The sequence below is a fragment of the Leucopleurus acutus genome (genome assembly GCF_964270905.1).
Source record: "Leucopleurus acutus genome assembly, chromosome: 15".
Taxonomy (NCBI): Eukaryota; Metazoa; Chordata; class Mammalia; order Artiodactyla; family Delphinidae; genus Leucopleurus; species Leucopleurus acutus.
In genome coordinates this window covers 68,864,763-68,881,012 of record NC_139157.1, presented here as the reverse complement: position 1 = coordinate 68,881,012, position 16,250 = coordinate 68,864,763, and the positions used below count along the sequence as shown (strand labels likewise).

Genomic DNA, 16,250 nt, shown 5'->3' with positions numbered 1-16,250 from the left:
GAGACTGGTATATCTCATGAAATTAGATGCAAAAATCCAAAACAAAATAATAGCAAATTGAACCCCGTAATGTATAAGAAGAATTATTCAACACAACCAACTGAAAATAATTCACAGTATTCAAGGCTGTTTCAATATTTGAAAATCACTTAATTGTAATCCACTATATCAAAAGAATAAAGAAAAATCATATGATTATATCAATCAACACAGGAAAGCATTTGAAAGCATCCAGTACTCTTTCATGATAAAAACTCTCATCAAACAAGAACCAAAAGGGTTTTCTCAACTTGATAAAGAGCATTTACAAAAACCTACAGATAACATCACACTTAATGGTGAAAAACCAAGTGCTTTCCCCTTCAGATCAGGAACATGGCAAGGATGTCCACTCTCACACTCTTATTCAATATAGTGCTGGACATTCTGGCCAGCACAATATGGCAAGAAAAAGAAATTAAGGCACACAAATTTAAAATGAAGAAGTAAAACTATCCCTATTTATAGATGATATGATCATCTACATTTTAAAAAAAAAGCAAAACAGGGAACCTACAAAAAATGTTCTGGAACTAATTAGTGAGCTCAGCAAGATTGCATGATAAAAACAACACATAAAAATCAACTACATTTCTATATACTAAAAACAATAATGTGGAAACAAATTAAAAACACAATACTATTTATAATCGCTCCAAAGAAAATAAAATACTTACGTTTAAATCTAACAAAATATGGACAGGACTTGTACACTGAAAATTACAAAATACTGATGAAGTAAATTAAAGACCTAAATAAACAGAGAGACATATCATGTGCATGGATTGGAAGACTCAACATGGTAAAGACGTCAATTCTCTCCAAATTGATTTCTATGTTTAATGAAATACCTATCAAAATCCTAGCACAGCTTTTGTAGACACAGAGAAGTTTACGACTAGGATCTAGAATAGCTAAAACAATTTTAGAAACAAAGTGGGAGGAACCAGTCTTCCCAGTGTTGTCTTATTCTATAACTACAGTAATAAAACAGCATGATATTAGCAGAGGGATACACAGACCAATGGAACAGAATAGAGAACCAAAAAATACGCCCAGCTGGCTTTTAACAAAGATGCCAAAGCAATTTAACAGAGGATTTTGACTTTTTCAATAATGGCTGCTATAACAATTGGACATCCATAGGCAAAACAAATACAAAAACAGAACAAAACAAACATATAAACAAACACCTTAATGTAAATCTCATACCTTATATGAAAATTAATTCAAAATGGATCATCGACTTAACTGTAAAATGTGAAACTATAAAATTTTTAGGAAAAAATTGAGAAGGGTGGGCAGGGGCTAGGTGAATAGTTTTTAGAGTTGACAGTGAAATACATAAAAGGAAAAAATGATAAATTAGACCTCATCCAAATTATGGGTTAATCCTCAAAGAGGATGAAAATACAAGATACGGACTTAGAGAAAATGTTTGCAAGCCATATGTCTAACAGAGGACTAGTATCTGGAATATATAAAGAACTCTCAAAACTCAATTTAAAAAATCCAGTTGAAAAATGGGCATTGCACTGGAGAAGATATATAGATGGCAAGTAAGCACATTTAATGTATTCTACATCAACCATTAGGGACATGCAAATTAAAACCACAATGAGATATTATATACCTATCAGCTAGCTAACATAAAAATAACACCAAATGGATGCAGAGAAACAGGATAATTCAGATGTTTCTGGTGGAAATATAAAATGGTACAGCCCTCTGGAAAATAGTTTGGAAGTTTCTTATAAAACTGAACATGTAGTTACCATATAACCCAGCAGTTGTACTTGGGCATTTATCTCAGAGAAATGAAAACTATGTTCAAATAAAACATATATAATGGGTCATAGCATCTTTATTTATAATAGCCCCAAACTGGAAATCGTCCAAATGCCCAACAGCAGAGGAATGGTTGGCTCTGCAAACAATGGTACTTCCAATAACAGATTATATACTATGTAACAAGAAATAGGAACATGTTATTGATACACATGCAACTTGGATGGATCTCAAGGGTATCCTGCTGAGTGAAGGTTGCATTCTGTGTGATTCCATTTATATAACGCTCTTGAATTGATAAAATTATAGAGATGCTACATTAGCAGTTTCAAGGAGTTAGTATGTGGGGAGGAAGTTGAGGGGAGTAAGTAAATGTGGCTATGCAAAGATAGAACAGGGAGCCTTGTGGTGATGGAACAGTTCTTTATCTTGATTGTGATAGTGTCACAATCTAACATGGGATGAAATTGCACAGAAACACACACATACACACAATACTAGTGAAATCCAAATAAACTCTGTGGGTTGTACCAATGTCAATTTCCTGGCTTTCTCCTTGTACTATAGTTTTGGAAGGTATTATCATTGAGGGAACTAGCTAAAGGATACTCAGGACTTCTATGTACATTTTTTGGGCCGGGGGGGGGCGCAACTTCCTCTAAATCTATAATTTATCAAAACCAAAATTTCTTTTAAAAAAATTTCAGAATGAGATTTATAATTCCATGTGATTCAAAACCTGTGGTTATTTTTCATGTAGACTGACATGGTAAGACCATGTTTTTGCTAGATGTTTGTATCAACCCATGTATCTTGTAAGAATAATTTGTCAGACAGTAGAACCAACAGTTTATAATACAGAAAACAGACTGTTTACGTGTAGGTAAGGCTAAAACATATGTACGTCATTATTTCTACCTGATTTATATACTTATACACAAGTAATTATGGGTTTTATTTATCTTCACCCATAATTAACACTGAATAAATATTGTCCTAAGTCAGTGGCTCTCAAAGTGAGATCTGGGGACCCTAAACACTTTTAGTGGGTCTGTGAGGTCAAAATTATTTTCATAATAATACTAAGATGCTGTTTGGATTTTTCACTCTCATCCCCTCATGAGTGTTCAGAGAAATTTTCTAGAGGCTACATGACATGTGATATTGCAACAGATTGAATAAAGAAGCACCTGAGAATGTAGCTGTGTTCTATTAGCCCAGTACTTTTTAAATTTTCGAAAAGAGGGAATTCCCTGGTGGTCCAGCGGTTGGGACTTGACGCTTTCACTGCCATGACCTCAGGTTCAGTCCCCGGTTGGGGGACTGAAGATCCCCACAAGCCTCAGGATGTGGCCAAAAAAAAAAAAAAAAATTGCAAAAAGGTAAAACAATGCCACTCTTCTCACTGACTTTTTTTGTTTTGGAAATTGTCATTTTTTTATAAATATATTGTATTTGTGTTAACATGTGATGGGTTTTAAATTGTTGTTTTTAAAGGAATAAATATTTCTGGGAATTCCCTGGCAGTCCAGTGCTTGGTGCTTTCACTGCTGAGGGCCTGGGTTCAATCCCTGGTCAGGGAAATAAGATCCCACAAGCCATGTGGCCAAAAAAAAAAAAACAATAAATATTTTAAAACTTTTTCCAACATAATTTCTATTTCAGTAACTATTGATAAATATAAATTCATTAAAAATATTCTTTGAGCTCTTCGATAATCTTTAAGATCATAAACAGATTCTAAGAGCTGAAATTTGAGAACCACTTCTTAAGTGATATACAAAGCCACAAGGAAAATTTCAGAATTGAAACTGGTTTCCTTTTTAAATTAGTATCATTTTTGTGCTTTGATATTGCAGCTCATATATTATGAAAATTCAGCATTATGCAGTGAACAATTATATCAGAATTAATTCAGAGAGAAGCATTTATAACAAGATTGCAGAAAGTGAGAGGATGAAACGGATGCATATTTTAGGATTTGCTTTATGATAAAGTGAAGAGAAGATTGAAAAAGCAGAACCAAAGTCACCATTCCTTTAGCTTTCAATAACAGAAACGGCTTTGTCTTTATTTTAAAAAGAGATGAGATTAACCAAGCAGAAAGGGATTAACCCTCAAATTCTAGGTGTTTCCGAAAACATTTTAATAAATGTTTTCATCAGCCTAATCACCCTTAGGCCTTTCTGTTTTGGAATATGGAAGAAAAACATTAAGACCCAGGGCAGGAACAATAATTATGTTCAGCTGGGATTTATGCTATTTTGCAAAACATGCTCAATCTAAATCAGATGTACTAATCTCAGCCTCTTGGTATTCCGAGTGAGAACACTGCAGGCATCACAGACTCTATATATCCAGCCCTACAGTGCGCCTCCAACACCCACTCAACACACCCTCACCTCCTGCCACCTGCCCCATCAGAATAAAATGAGGCCAAGAAAATGTGTGTATTCTCGACTTGACCTGTAAGGCCTCTCTCCCCCTTCTCAGCCATCCACCTCAGAGTTTTTTAAGGAGCTGCCCAGCCACCAGCTTCATTGTGAAGGTTTCATCCAAGCCCAAAGAGAGAATAAATAACTCTCCACTGCATTTATCCATCACTTTGCTTATAATTCTTAGATGAAGTTCCACAGTCTGTCCTGAACTCTAGCTAGTTATATACCTGTTTGTCTTTCCGTCCATGTAAAGCTTCTTAAGGGTAGAAACTGTGCCCCTCTAACCCACCCCCATCCTAGCACAAGGTCTTGCACAGAGTAGATGCAGTTGTGTTGCATCGGGACTTTAGAACAGTAACAGTATCAATCAAAAGTTGCTTATGTAGAGCTGTCATTCATACTGAGAAACAAGATAACTCTTGAATGACAACTTAGAATAAGTGTTTAATAAAATAAAATATTTTCAGATAATAAATTCATTAGAGATGACATATTCTCACTTAGCTATAGAATTTGTAGCTGGCTAATACATAAATGTCTAAGTGTTAAATATGCCACAGGTAAGAGCCATTTTATGCTAAGATATAAAAGTCATAAGAATTCAAAAGAAAACATTAATAGAAAGCATATATAAGAGCTTCAGTGTTTCAACTGGGTATCTGTTACTTTATATCAAACTAGGTATGTGGGCAAATTTATGTTCTTAATATAATAAGACTCTGTAAGGAAAAGATAGCATTCTTAAAAGTATTAAAGAATATTATTGCCATGATTTACTATTATTTTTTTTATTTTTCATAGAAGTATAGTTGATTTACAATGTTAAACTTACTATTATTATTTAATATGTTTGCGTATTATTTATTGTGATTATATACATTAATATATAATTCATGTATTAAATGATTTATATAATAGGTAAATAGCAGTGTACCATACACACACACATATGGACATCAGTATATATCTATATATCTCTCTCTCTACATATCTTGACACACCAAGTACCATATACATACACACCAACCCCATCTATCAAACAGGGTACAAAGATAGACACTATGTTTTGATGTGGGAGTGGCAAAGTCATACTGCAGAATGAATTTAGACTGAGATTTTTTTTCTGGCCTGTTTTGAAAAGTACACCTGCCATAGCAGTGAAAACTTCGGGACAATGAACAATAAGGGGGCTTCTCTTTGCAGCTCCTCTGTTCTGTTTTTATCACAGAAAAAAAGTGTTTATAAGGTAAGGTGCCAGGACTGAGAAATCTATCATCCCAGCCTGTCAATCCTATTACTGAAAGGCTTCAAGGCAAATTAAGTATACATACACACACATATATGGATGTATGTATATATGTGTACATGCATGTATGTACACAAATATACATGTATGTACATATACATATATATATATATATATAAGATTGTTCCAAGAAGACAAGTGTTTGGTACAATGTGACATCCTGGTCTTCATTCACCTGCAAAGATGCTGCCATTGCTCCCCTACTGCCAAAGAGTAAGGTTTTCGATTTTTCTAATGGTGTTGGTAGATGGGGTGACTCACCCATACTCTCCACACCAGGAAGCCCAACTGACTCATAGCACATTTTTGAGATGACTGGCTAGGGTAGAGGCATAATTCTTTGTTAACAAAACAGATTAAATCTAACTGATTTCTAGAGAGTTAACCTAAGGTTTCACTTCATTAGCCCCATCTAGCCCAGCCCCAAACTACCAAGAAGAAGAAAAGTAGGCAGCCTTCAATGAAGGATCACTAACGAAAAGGACCCTTGAAAGCAAAGACTTTAATCCCCAGCACACTGCCTGGCATGAGATAAGTATGTAAGAATTGTTTGTTAAACAGAGGAGAGGCCTGTAAGTTTTAGCATCTTGCCTGGTCCAGCGAATAGCAATAGTTCAGCCTGGATAAGAGATACGAAGGTGGAGCATCGCAAGGGTAAGTGGACGTTCAGCACCCTTCATCCTTCATCCCACCAACTCCCATGGAGCCAGTCCCCGAACAGGCTCACCTCCACGTCCCACCGAGTGACCACTGATGTCTCCTGCTGGACGAATTTAAAGAGTCTGGGGTCAGTGATCAGGAAACTCAACTTGGAGTAGCCTTGGCTACTAGTTTTCTTTCTTCATGTCCTCTAGTTGCAGCAAGTGGGTTTTTACCCTGTTCTTGTAACATATTCTGAATCCCAGGTCGAGCAGTGAATGTCTTCTGTGATCCCATGCTCCAGCCCCCAAGCTCAGTAATCCTCCAAGTTCTCAGTTCTTCAAAGTAGACATTCAAATATTGCTCCTAGGCACTAGAGTGACCTTGAGACCCAGTATCGCATTCACTGATCGTCGAAGGATGGCTGAGAGAGAAACGGTTAATACTCCCATGATCTGTCTCAAATCCCCTCATTCATTCTTTGATATAGATAATTAATGCTTTCTCTATTTTATGAAAAGATGAGTTTTGGATGATTTGACAGTTCAACATTGTAAAGTGCAAAATTTAAGGTCCAAATTGAACATTTGAAAGATTTAAAGACTTTGAATAAGTACCTGCTACGTGCCAGGCACTGTGCCAAGTATGGGTGACACAAATATGAATAAGTTTCCTGCTCTCTGACCCAGATACAAAGGCAAATGACTGTGAGTGAGAGCAATGAATGCTGTAGTAAAAGCATTCGTAGATGTTGAAACATTTGATAGGCTGGGGACAGGAAAGTGGAGAGGTGAAAAACTAATGAGAATAAAGAACACGTATTTCGTGGGGAAGAGAAGCACGACGGTAGTAAATATATGTTTTACTGTTTTAACATTTGTACGGGAGCTTTGTGTATTCAGCAGTCCTCATAACTTCCCCAGCCTAATCACAGGGGTTGCAAATAGTGTATCCCCAAAGTGTCCCAGTGTCCAGAGGAAAATAAGTGATGTCACACAGTTCAGCAGCTGTATTTGCGGTGGGATTTCTGTTTATCAATTACTTAACAGTATTTTTTGGCTTCGCAAAATTCTAAACGGGAGCCGACTTAATTTTCCAGATGAAATGAAGAGAAAGAGGGAAAAAAGGGGGTCTTAGAGGCAAAAATGTATAAAGTACAACTTGTACAGGTATACTTTGCAAAAAAATAAACAAACAAAAAACCCCAGGGGTTTCCATAAAAACAGACAGAACAAAAGATGACCTATAAATATTTATTTTTTAAAAAGAAAAGGAGCAGGCAGTATTTAGAAGGAAATTGAAGTGCTCATAGGATTATAAAAATTTCAATTCCTTTATGACGATTCTTGTAACAATCATATTTTGAGAAGCTTCTTAACTGACTAAATTTAAGGTTAAAATAAGATGTACACTTACTGCTTTAATTGTTATTTTAAGGCACTTTACAATGTTAACATAATTATGTAATTAAAATCTTAGTTCTTCCATTACCCTTCTGGTTTTTCTAGCACATCAGCATTTTTTAAATTGTCTGCAAACTAAACCAACAAGAAATTTTGATAGGACACACTCTATGTACCATAAAATATTGTTTTAAATGAGAACTTCAAATATTTGTAGTTTAAAAATACCCAATTTTTAAAATTAACATTATTGCAGTAATAAATGCTATCAGGAGCAAAACATTAAGTAGTGTCAACTTATCACTCAGAAAAGTAAAACATCCAAAGGCCAGAGAAGTTTTATACAGAGCATTATTATAGCAATATAAGAATCATTCTTGTAACTTTAAAAATTTGTGCATTACATTTTGTTTTTTATTTGAGCTGTTTTCATGCAATCTTTTGACACACCAAGTATCATTTCCATTTAAAAGCACTAGATTATAGAAACATTTCATTTACCTTAAAGTCTCTCAATAATAGAATGGACAGGCTGGGTTTGTAGATTTCTCAACCCCAGCACCTCACATTATAAGCATTTTTTTCTGTGATAAAAACAAAGCAGGGAATTCCCTAGAGGTCCAGTGCTTGGGACTCCACGTTTCCACGGCAGGGCCCACGGGTTCGATCCCTGGTTGGGGAACTAAGATCCCACGTGCTGCGCAGTGCAGCCAAAAATAAAAATAAAAATAAATAATAGTTTAAAAAAAAAACAGAGCAGAACTGCAAAGAGAAGCCCCTTATTGTTTATTGCCCCTGTTTTCTCTGCTATGGCAGGTGTACTTACCAAAGATGGCCACAAAAATATTCTCAGCCTACATTCACTCTGCAGTATGACCTTGCCACTTCCATATGGAAAAGTGGTGTGTCTGTCTTTGTATCCCGTTGACCTAGGGGGGCCCTATGACTACTTACACCAATAGAATAAGGCAGTCATGAGAGTGTCCCTTACACCAGTACAACACTGGGCCAGTCGTGGGAGTAGCCCTGCACTGACCTGGCAGTTTCTGCTTCCTGTGTCTTAGAAGCCAGTTGCTGTGTAAGAAGTGCTACTAGTCTGAGACCACCACACAATAAGAAGGCTATAAGCCACGTGGACCGGCCCTGGAGAACGAGATGCCACACAGAGAAAGAGAAAGAGGCCAAGAAATAATGAGTGAAGAAGCCATTTGGATGACCAGCCCAGTCGAGCCTTCAGATGACCTCAGCCCCAGCCAATATCTGATCACAAATGCATGAGAAATCCAAGTTAAGAACAGCCCAGTTGAGCCCAATCCACCTGCAGGGCCTTGAGAGATAATTATAACTTCTTGTTTTACCCACTAAGCTTTTCAGTACTTTGATGCACAGTAATAGATAACTGGAACAACCACTGTCTCTTACAACAAAAATTTCTCCTCCAGGGTTTGAGATATGGGACGCCGGTCTTGTCTCTCCACTTTCTTCCGGTACTTTTCCTCTGTGGGGTGTGATTTATATAACACAGATTCAGTTAATCTATTAGGGAAAATCTAACAAAGTGTGAAAAAAAATTCCGAGTTAGCATTGCCCACAGTATCTGCCATACTGAATTTGGTAATAATAACTTCTACATTAAAAAGAATACCAACCATTAATTGAGCACTTGTGTGTGCTAGGTATTCTTTTGAGCACCTTGAACACATAAATATATTCAATACTCATGACAACCCTGTGAGGTATTCTTCTCATTTTGGCAGATAAAAGAATTCCAGAGGCGAAGTAACCTATACAAAGTCACAAAATTCACCACTGGCAGACCTAAGATTTTATCTTTTTTTCTTTTTTTTTTTTCGGTACGCGGGCCTCTCACTTCTGCGGGCTCTCCCATTGTGGAGCACAGGCTCCGGACACGCAGGCTCAGCGGCCATGGCTCACGGGCCCAGCCACTCCGCAGCATATGGGATCCTCCCGGACCGGGGCTCAAACCCGTGTGCCCTGCATCTGCAGGCAAACTCTCAACCACTGCGCCACCAGGGAAGCCCAGACCTAAGATTTTAGAATGTCTCTACAACTCCAAGCTCTGAACCGCATTTTACTACAGTGCCTTCAAAACTTTATATTTCACAATGAACTTCTTAAATGCTTTTTTTTTCCAGGTGGTATATCCCTAAATAGAATGCTGACATCTTTTTTTTTTTAGAGTAATATTATGTTATACCAGCTCAAATATAACTTGCTCGTGTAATTTTTTATTTTGCATATTTATCTGACTTCACCTTCTTCAGAACAGCCTTAAGAAGGACATTTCATTCATATAAAGAGGCACTTTACACCTGACCAAGGCATGAGGACTAGTGTCTGATTGGCGGGGAGTGACTGGTGGGGGCCAAGCATTGGCTTTGATATCCATTTCCCTTGTTTGATTCTCTTTACACTTCTTTGGGGAAAGCACTACTATGTCACCTATCTCGTAGACTAGAAAACTACACTTGAGAGAGATAAAAGGATTTGCCAAAGTCAACTGGAAAGTGGTCTGATCCTAAGATAGTACCCTTTCACCTATACTACCTTTATAGCCTAGAAACACACAGTTAATCCATTCTCTTTAGGGTGTTGATTTAAGCATGGATCATGATGTTACTGTTGTCTTTTCAAATTCAATTCATAATATTGCCCTTGATTCTGCTCCTGCTCTGGCCTAAGCGCCCTCTTCTCTCTCTCCTCCTCCTACCCCAGTGCACAGCGGGTGCTAGAGCATTTCTATAATGTCATCTCTGAGTCTGATGAATCAAGAAATTACTGGATTATTTTGTGCAACATTATGATGGGGGATGCTGAAATGTTACACACCAAAACCAGAATCGGCAAGGATCATAAGTTGATAGCAAACTACTCTGGGATTCACAATCTATAAAAATGGAAGTATGGTGCTATAGGTCATGCTGTTCTCAATGGAATTATCAGCTGATTCCTGTACATTTTCTCTTTGTGAAAGCTGATTATCTTGATCTACTTTTGAACAAAATGCACATATTACGTTCTAATTTTACTATTTCTGTTTCCTAGCTCTTACTTTGAGTTTTCATGTAAATTTGAGAAATGTACAAGGAAACTGAGAAGCTGTTCTGGAATATAATAAATTGCTTTTCTAACACTTCACATGCTACCTTTTTCAGCAAGAAATGGTGAGAAATATGACTCAAAATTTCAACGACTCTGTTACTGCAAAAAAAAAAAAAAAGAAAGAAAGAAAAGAAACCAAAACCAAAGTTAAAGAAATGAAATGAAGACACAAACTTTTCATAAATGGTGGTTATTCTTATCATTTAAAAATAATTCAAAACTATAGCAAAGTATTACAATCAATTTGGATGACCAATATTTTGAATAATTGAGTTGATGTTAAGTAATTATTTAAAAGATATCTCCAGAAACTTAAGAATATTCCTCTGTTCTAATATAAAACATCTTCTTTTTTGATTGAGGAGAAGATTGTAGAGCTTAGGAAACAATAGTTCCCATGAAAGTGAAATGGAGCTTCAGTATTCCTGAGGACCCATGTAGTGTGAGTTCATAATTCTTCCATGTACCCAAATCTTGTATCCTCAACATTAATAAGGAGGGACAAAGGAGCACTTTTATTTTCTAGTCCTAATTTCCTAACCAGCTGCCATTCCAAGCAGCACTGACGCAAATATAACTAAAGTTAGCAAACATTTCTAGAAACTCTCTGTGGAACAAACCAATTAGACTTAGCCAAGTGATGTAGAATTGCAAGGTCCATCAGTAATAGTGAGAAATACTACCAACTCTTATTTTTGTGGCATTCTATGAAAGAAGAAAAAGGAAACAATGTTGTTCAAGACATTTCAGTGTTACAATTCAAGTCTACCCAAGAGGGTCTATTCAAAAAATATCAGAAGCTATGGTCATTCCGCTGAACAGGTGAGCTGCTTTACCATTGACCAGTTTGAAGATGTAGTTGTGTGTCATTTAAAAACTGATGACAAAACAATATCAGCAACTTACATGTCTCCTCCCTCCTCTTCCTGACCCCTGGAAGCCACTCCAAAGAATGCCTTTCAAATGACATCCAATATTTCTTGAGAAAACTTTTTAGTTACTGACAGGCAGTCACACATCACAGCAGGAGACAGTTGGTTTCTGGCTTCAGTTAGATAACATCTTAGCCTGTGATCACAGACCACAATTTTGCAGACTTCCTCCCAATTCAATCATGAGTGCTGAAAAGAGAATGTGTAAATGCCTGTCTTCTTACTAAGGTTTATGCACAACCAGCTCCCTTGTATTCTCAAATATTTTACTCCTCAATTAAAATCCCCCAAATTATTTCATTCATATTACCTTCCTCTGGATTTTCTGCAGGATGTGGTCAGGGCAGTTGACCGTGGATCTGAAGAGGGATTTTAGCTTCGTCTTGTGATTTCTTAGTAACTGTTCTTAATAAAGTCCTCACCTGTCTTATATACCAGCAGAGTAATAAAAACTGCATGTTCCCACCTGCATCTAAGTCCAGGGATCAACAGTAAATTCCATCCAATGATTGAATGGTACTTTGTGTAATTACCATGACATCAATTTGATCTTATCTCGTTTCAGCCCTTCCATCATTTTTTGTTTTGAGCCATTTCCAGGTGGTGTTGACTGCAAGGTCAGCCTATGAAACAAGAGTACGCTGTTATTTTCTACATAATTTTATCAAGACTTATACACAACATCCTGAAAGTTGACACTTTCCTATAAACAGGATCCTACAAGCATTACATTTAATTAGCTAAGTACCTGATGTTTACTTAAAACAGAAGAGCTGTAAATTTCAGATGCTAGATATAGAGCATTTCTAAGCTTACAACATTACTCCAGTAGAAAACAGAAAAATAAAACACACACCTATTTAGACTTTTCTAAAATTAAATGTGCATCTGGCTTTAATAAGGATGCATGGAGAAGGCATGAGGCAATGCTGAGAAGGACTGATTGGTTCTCAATATTTGTGCCTTTCCCCCCCCCCCCCCCGCCATTTCACTTTTGTAAAACTCAGTTTCTTCCTAAACAGAAATTACATATGCTATGGCTTGCCAGCTGAGGAACGCTTAGCTCCAAGATTTCCAGTACATTGTCTTCCTAAAACCCACCAAGCACTTCAGGCTATGGCTGTGGCTGCGTCTATCCTGCTTTTAGGGTTGTGATCCTAAAACAGTTCAAGACTCCATTCGTTGAAGGAAGAGGGACCCCTTCCAGGGCCCAAGAGTGAGCACTTGTCTAACACTCAAAAATGAATTGTCCCAGGAGACACACATGCTGACAAGCAAGAGACTTTCCTGGGAAGGGGCACCCAGGCAGAGAGCAGCAGGGTAAGGGAGCCCATGAGAACTGCTCTGCCATGTGGCTCGCAGACTCAGGTTTTATGGTGATGGGGTTAGTTCCAGGTTGTCTCTGGCCAATCACTCTGACTCAAGGTCCTTCCTGATGGCACACGCATGGCTCAAGACTGATTTCAGCAAGAAGGGTTCTAGGACGTTGGTAGGACAATGGACTGGCGTCTCCTCTCTCCTTTTGACCTTTTGTAACGGAGAAGAACAAAAATCTGACCCCATGTTGGATCTGTTTCTTTTACTTTAACCTTTGTTTTCCGTTGCTTTTGTTACTATAATCACCAAAAGGATACTGTCTATAGCTATAAGCATGCATAATGGCATGCCTTGGGGAACGCTGCCACTCTGCCTGAATGTTAAACTAAAGTGCCTTTGTTCAGCTCACAGGGAAACATCCTGACCCTGCCCACCTGAGATCACACAACGGCTTAGGCCAAAATGGCTTCTCTTATGTCAAGAAAGCCGTTCCTGGTTCTCTTTCTCTAGGGACTCCATAACTTATCTGCTTACACGATTGAAACAGGAGGGAAGGGGTCGGGGCACCACCCTTAAAAGAATGACCTAGGGCTTCCCTTGTGGCGCAGTGGTTGAGAGTCTGCCTGCCGATGCAGGGGACACAGGTTCGTGCCCTGGTCTGGGAAGATCCCACATGCCGCGGAGCGGCTAGGCCCGTGAGCCATGGCCACTGAGCGTGCGCGTCCGGAGCCTGTGCTCCGCAGCGGGAGAGGCCACAACAGTGAGAGGCCTGCATACCGCAAAAAAAAAAAAAAAAAAAAAAGAATGACTTAGTTTGAGGACACAACATAAACTGATTAGAACCAAGTAGGTGCAAGATGGCAGACGGATGAGTCGACTTCCACTAGACCTTGAGCCTCAGTACATGTTCATTGTAACACATCAGCAAGCTAAATGACACATCCACAGGAGCCATGACAGTTCCAAGTCTGACCATAAGGTCAAAGAGTGGGTGGTGCCCCAATTCCTCGAAATCCCCACCCCTTCCCCAAAATAGTTGGAATACCCCTCCCACTTAGTAGCCTGTGAAATTACCCAGCCCTATAAAAACTGGCAACCCCATACCCTGGGGCTGCTCTTGCCTTCTGAGATGGCCCACACTCTGTCTGTGGAGTGTGTTTCTCTCTAAATAAATCCACTTCTTACCTATCACTTTGTCTCTCACTGAATTCTTTCTGCGATGAGACATCAAGAACCTGAGCTTCATTAAGTCCTGAGACCAGGTGTGTGATCTCAGTTAAAAGAACATGGGTTCAAGTCCGAGTGTGTGGGTTCAAGTCCCAGTCGGAGTTACACGGTTTCAGGATGACAAGGCAAATAGCCACCTTTACTAGGCAAAGTCCTGAAAGCATGTCATGGTACAGAGGAGGTGTCAGGAACATCTTTGCATAGCGGTATGACACAGTGAAGTACACACCAGCTATGCTAAATGCATGGATTTTTCCTAATGACGTTTTGTCATTTACATACTGAATTCTTTTTCAACATAACCACCTTTGTAAATGTTTCATATGATTAGTTGATTTGTTTTATAAAACATAATTTGATCTTTCTGATAGCAAAGTATGATTATCACAAACATTATGCTGTAATCAGAAGAACAGCTGAGGTATGTAAAACGCTTGCTTTTTCAAGTAGCTTTTGCTTCATATAATTCCAAATTCCAAATATAATTCCAAAGATATATTACGTGATTTTAAGTTTTGAAGCAATACAAGAGTATTTCCAATGAAAAGTAAGTCTTCCTCCTACCCCAAAATCCTCACTCCCATTCTCAAAGGTATCCATTTTTAACAATTTCTTAATGTTTCCAGAAATTATCTGTGTATATAAACACATTTTCTGGGGTTTTGCTATATACAAACAGAAACATAATATACACATTGTTTAGTGTCCTACCTTCCTTTTTCTTTTTAAATCTAACAGTGTATCTTGGTGGTTTTTTTCCATATCCATATATTATGCAGATCTAGCCATACTTTTAAAATAGTACAGTAGCAGGAGTAGCCACACTGAAGCGGATGACAGGAGCCATAAGAATCTGTAGCTGGTCACAATGGGAAGCAAAGGAGGGTTCGTCCCGCTTGGGCTCCTGTTCATCCTGGCTGTCCTCTGCCATGTAGGTCACAGCCTGGAGTGCTACAGCTGTATTAACCCAGCTAATGGCTGCACTACGGTCGTCAGTTGTTCACATAATCAAGATACTTTTTTCACCGTTAAAGCCATGCCACCAAAAACTTACTACCAGTGTTGGATGTTTGACCGCTGCAGTTTCGAAGCCATTGCAAAAGGCTTAGGGGAGAAGGAGCTTCAGTACCGCTGCTGCCAGGAGAACCTGTGTAACAAAAGTGATGGGACGAGTATATCAGGGAAAACAGCTCTGCTGGGCATCCTGCTGCTGGTGGCAGTCTGGCGCTTTTGTCTCTAAATCTACACCAGGAGGGCTTCTCCTAAATCTCCTGTTTCTGTATATGCCTTATTTCCTGTGCGGCTGCATTCCAAAGGCTTTATATTTTCCAACTGGATCCTGTTGGGAAAGACTAAAACTAGCTTGAGCAACTCAGATAAGAGAGAGGGACTCACAGAGATGCTGAAGACCAGTCCTATTAGCAGAGAAGACCTGTGTGAGGGAAAAAGTTTGAGTGAAGCGCATGTGATTTGAGGAAGGCTGCATGCTTCTTACTCTGAGCTCGAGTAGATTCTCTGCGATCCTCAGTTATTTCCCTCTGGTTCCTTGGATGTAGTTAATGTGATCAGTACTTTTTTGGGAGACTGGGGCAGGGGGCTCCTTTTCAACAGTCTCTCTCGCAAGGCATGCTTTTTTCTCGCTTTTCATGGCCCCTGTATTGCCAGGTAGGCATGATGCATGTTCCAGGTGTGGGCTTGTCAGGGACAGAGATTCTTAATGACTGTTGTATTCTCAGCTAGAAGGTGTCTGGCTGGGAAGGAGGTAAGCTTTCCGGATGGCAGGGCACGGAAGCACAAGGTTTGCCTTTAGAGAGGTGCCAGAGGCTGAAATCTGACTTTTCCTCTGTCCTTAAATTTTGTATTGGCTTTGCTGTCTTTCGCTAGAAAAACTCAGTAGCATAAATTAATGGTGTGTTAAACCTGTCCCTCCCACTCCCCGCCTTTTTTATTGGAATGGTAGGCTGTCTTAGCTTTGTCACACACAGTTAAAAACTAAACATTTGAATATTCTATGTTACATGTGACTTGCAGTTATTAA

At 38.5% G+C, this 16,250-nt stretch overlaps 1 protein-coding gene across 1 annotated transcript; it reads left to right on the top strand.

The window, feature by feature from the left end:
* Window positions 1-15,080: 15,080 nt before the first annotated feature.
* LOC309972316 (CD59 glycoprotein-like) lies at window positions 15,081-15,452 on the top strand (the record flags this gene model as incomplete). The annotated part of the gene is made up of 1 exon (XM_082855952.1): window positions 15,081-15,452. The coding sequence occupies one exon, from the start codon at window positions 15,081-15,083 to the stop codon at window positions 15,450-15,452; it is 372 nt and encodes a 123-aa protein (XP_082712078.1).
* Window positions 15,453-16,250: the final 798 nt, after the last annotated feature.